The 3,222-nt window shown below is 35.6% G+C and overlaps 1 protein-coding gene across 1 annotated transcript; it reads right to left on the bottom strand.

The window, feature by feature from the left end:
- Positions 1-1,722: 1,722 nt before the first annotated feature.
- Positions 1,723-2,229, bottom strand: LOC308493187 (large ribosomal subunit protein uL23-like; the record flags this gene model as incomplete). The annotated part of the gene is made up of 1 exon (XM_081039066.1): positions 1,723-2,229. The coding sequence occupies one exon, from the start codon at positions 2,227-2,229 to the stop codon at positions 1,759-1,761; it is 471 nt and encodes a 156-aa protein (XP_080895192.1). The 3' UTR covers positions 1,723-1,758.
- Between the last annotated feature and the right edge of the window lie 993 nt (positions 2,230-3,222).

Genomic DNA, 3,222 nt, shown 5'->3' with positions numbered 1-3,222 from the left:
CTGTATTTTTTAAGGGTGTTATTTCTTTCTAGTTTGTATTACATATTACATGGATTGCATAATGGTCTCTGGAATGGCTTGTCTATATCTGTCCTAGCTTACATATGTTGCCAGTGAATGGACATTTCTGTGCACTAAGATTTTTTAAATTGGCAAAGAGGTCTTTGCTGGTGAACCACGTACAAACAAGGAAGTAGCAGTAACTATCCATATCCCTATCCTCCCATCTCATGGTCCCAGGACAGGACCTTTTCAAGGTCCAGAAATGCTTCTTCCTCAGGGTGACAGATGTTGGTGACAACTCCGGAGCCACACATTTGGGTTATGACATCATCTGAGCAAGAACCAGTCATAGTGGCTATGGAATGGTGGACAGCCTTGAGGTTAGGCAAGCCAGATGAGAACCTATTCTGCACCAGAATTTTTTACTTCAAAGATTAAGACTTTTGATGAGATTACCTGTGTCTGGTTTATAGTAGGCCCCACAGAGTGTTCAACAAATATTTGCTAAATGAAAGAGAATAAATAAATGTTACTTTGATTGGGGAAACCAAGCATATGAGTACCCTGAAACCAATTCCTGGATGAGTTTGAAGGAAGTGACTTTGAAATGACTATCCCTGTATATGCTGTGTTCTTTCACTTGTAAATGAAATATTGCAATGCTTGTCTACTAATATTAATTTTTTTAAACCATAAAGTATTTTAAGATTCTTGGATATGAGTATTATATAAATATTTTGCATTATTAATAAGCTTTTATTTTAAAATTCTTTACAGTATGCCTATTAAATTCAATACTGTATGTTCACATGCAAACTTATAAAGCATAATAAACTTACATATTGCTTCTCATTGTTTACTTGAAAAGAGTTCCTTTAGCTATTTTTCAATTCACACTTCTTTAGAGGAATTAAGGACCATAGGAGACCCGGTAACATAATTTTAAAAGACATTTGTGTCAAGCCTTAGTTTTTGAACCCCATTTTTGCCCTAAGCTTCTGTTTTCTCATCTAGAAACTAAAGTTAATACCTACCTCCTAGGAGAGTTGAGAATAAAATAAAATAATGTCTGTAATGTTTAGGGCTTGGCCTATTACTACTTTAAGAGGCAAAGACAGATACACTAAAATTCTGAAATGAATTGCTACCAGAATATGAATTAATAAGTCATTTTGAAATTTGTCCGGTGCTTCAGAAATTTGCATCTCAACCTTTCAGGAATGTATGCAATATGCAAATCGTTACACAATTATATCTGAAGAGCTTTACAAAGTGGCAATAATTTTTATTGTCTCATGCCACCTGGTGTCTTAACCAAGTTACTACAACCGGTAATTGTGAGCTAAAAAAAAAAAAAAAATCAGAGCTAATATTTATGAGATATTTTTCTGGGCCAGGCACTGTAGTGAACGTTTTATATGTACTAATTAGATAATTAATTAATTTAAAAATATTTATTGAACAACTGCTATGTACTAGTAACTTTTATGTATTATGTGATTTAATCATCATGACATCCCTCTATGTAAGTTTTAATGTTCTCTCCGTAAGACTCAGAGACATTAAGTGATACACCCAAGGTCATACATACAGCCAGAAATGGAAGAACTAGTATTTAAATCAATTACTTCTCTCACTGCCTCTGTAGTCTGAAAGTGGGAGGTTAGGTAGTTGATTTGAGACATAGGCATTTGTTTTTTTTTTTTTTTAACAGTGAAAAACGTTTGTATTTAGAATTAGCCAGCTGGACTCAGTTTAGATGATCCCAATTTTGTTGGCAACATCCAAAGCATCGTAGTCAGGAGCCAGCCGAACATATGCCTTCTTCTCTCCATCAGGCCTGATCAGGGTGTTGACCTTGGCCACGTCAATGTCATAGAGCTTCTTCACAGCCTGTTTGATCTGGTGCTTGTTGGCCTTGACATCCACAATGAACACAAGTGTATTGTTGTCTTCTATCTTCTTCATGGCCGACTCGGTAGTTAGGGGGAATTTGATGATAGCATAGTGGTCAAGCTTGTTTCTCCTGGGAGCGCTCTTCCGGGGGTATTTAGGCTGCCTCCGGAGCCGCAGTGTCTTGGGCCTTCGGAAGGTGGGTGACGTCCGGATCTTCTTTTTTTTGTGGCTGTGGACGCCTTTTAGGACGGCTTTCTTTGCCTTCAAAGCCTTCGCTTTGGCTTCGGCTTTGGGAGGGGCAGGGGCTTCCTTCTTCGCTTTCGGCACCATCTTCGTGTTTTTTAACATAGGCATTTACAGATATAAATTTTGCTATAAGCACTGATCTAGCTATATCTCACAAATTGTCATTTATTGTATCTTCATTTTCACTCATCTCAAAGTACTTTGTACTTTCCTTTAAAAAATTTTTTGACTCATTGATTATTTGGGAATATGTTGTTTAATTTCACATACTTGTGAGCATCCCAAATTTACTTTTTATTGAATTGTATTTTCATTCCATTTTGGTCAGAGAACATACTTTGTATTAACTCTGTTCTTTTAAATGTATTGAGGTATATTTTATGGCCTAACACATGGTGTATCCTGGAGAATGTTCCATCTGCACTTGAGAAGAATATATAGTATGCTGTTGCTGGGTGGAGTGTCACAGATCTCTGTTAAGTTTAGTTGGTTTATAGTATGTTCACGTCGTCTATTTCCTTGCTAATCTTCTGCCTAGTTGTTCTGTCTATTACTGAAAGTAAGGTAGTGAAGTCTTCAATTGCCGTTGTTGAATTGTCTATTTCTCCCCTCTTTTCCATCAGGTTTTGTTTTGTGTTGTGTGTTTTAGTGCTCTGTTTTAAGGTTGTATATATGTTTATAATTGTTACATCTCTCTAATGAATTGACCCTTTAATCATTATAGAATGTCTATTTATCTCTAGCAACTGTTTTTTAAAGTACATTTTATTTGATATTAGTACAGCCACTGTGCCTTTCTTATAGTTGCTCTTTGCAGAGTGTATCTTTTTCTATAATTTTATTTTAATATCTTTGAATCTGATGTGTGTCTCCTGTAGACAGCATTAAGTTGTATCTTTTTTAAAAAAAAAAAAATCCAGTCTAACAATCTCTGCCTTTTGATTGTCTATGCTTTTTTGCCTCTATCGAAATGATCACTTTTTTTTTCAGTCCTTTGGTATGGTGAATTGCATTGATTGATTTTCAGATGTTAAACTTGCATTCCCATATTCAACTCCATTTGTTCATGATGCACTA

The sequence above is a fragment of the Rhinolophus hipposideros genome (assembly GCF_964194185.1).
Source record: "Rhinolophus hipposideros genome assembly, chromosome: 3".
Taxonomy (NCBI): domain Eukaryota; kingdom Metazoa; phylum Chordata; class Mammalia; order Chiroptera; family Rhinolophidae; genus Rhinolophus; species Rhinolophus hipposideros.
This window is presented reverse-complemented; position numbering and strand designations above follow the sequence as displayed.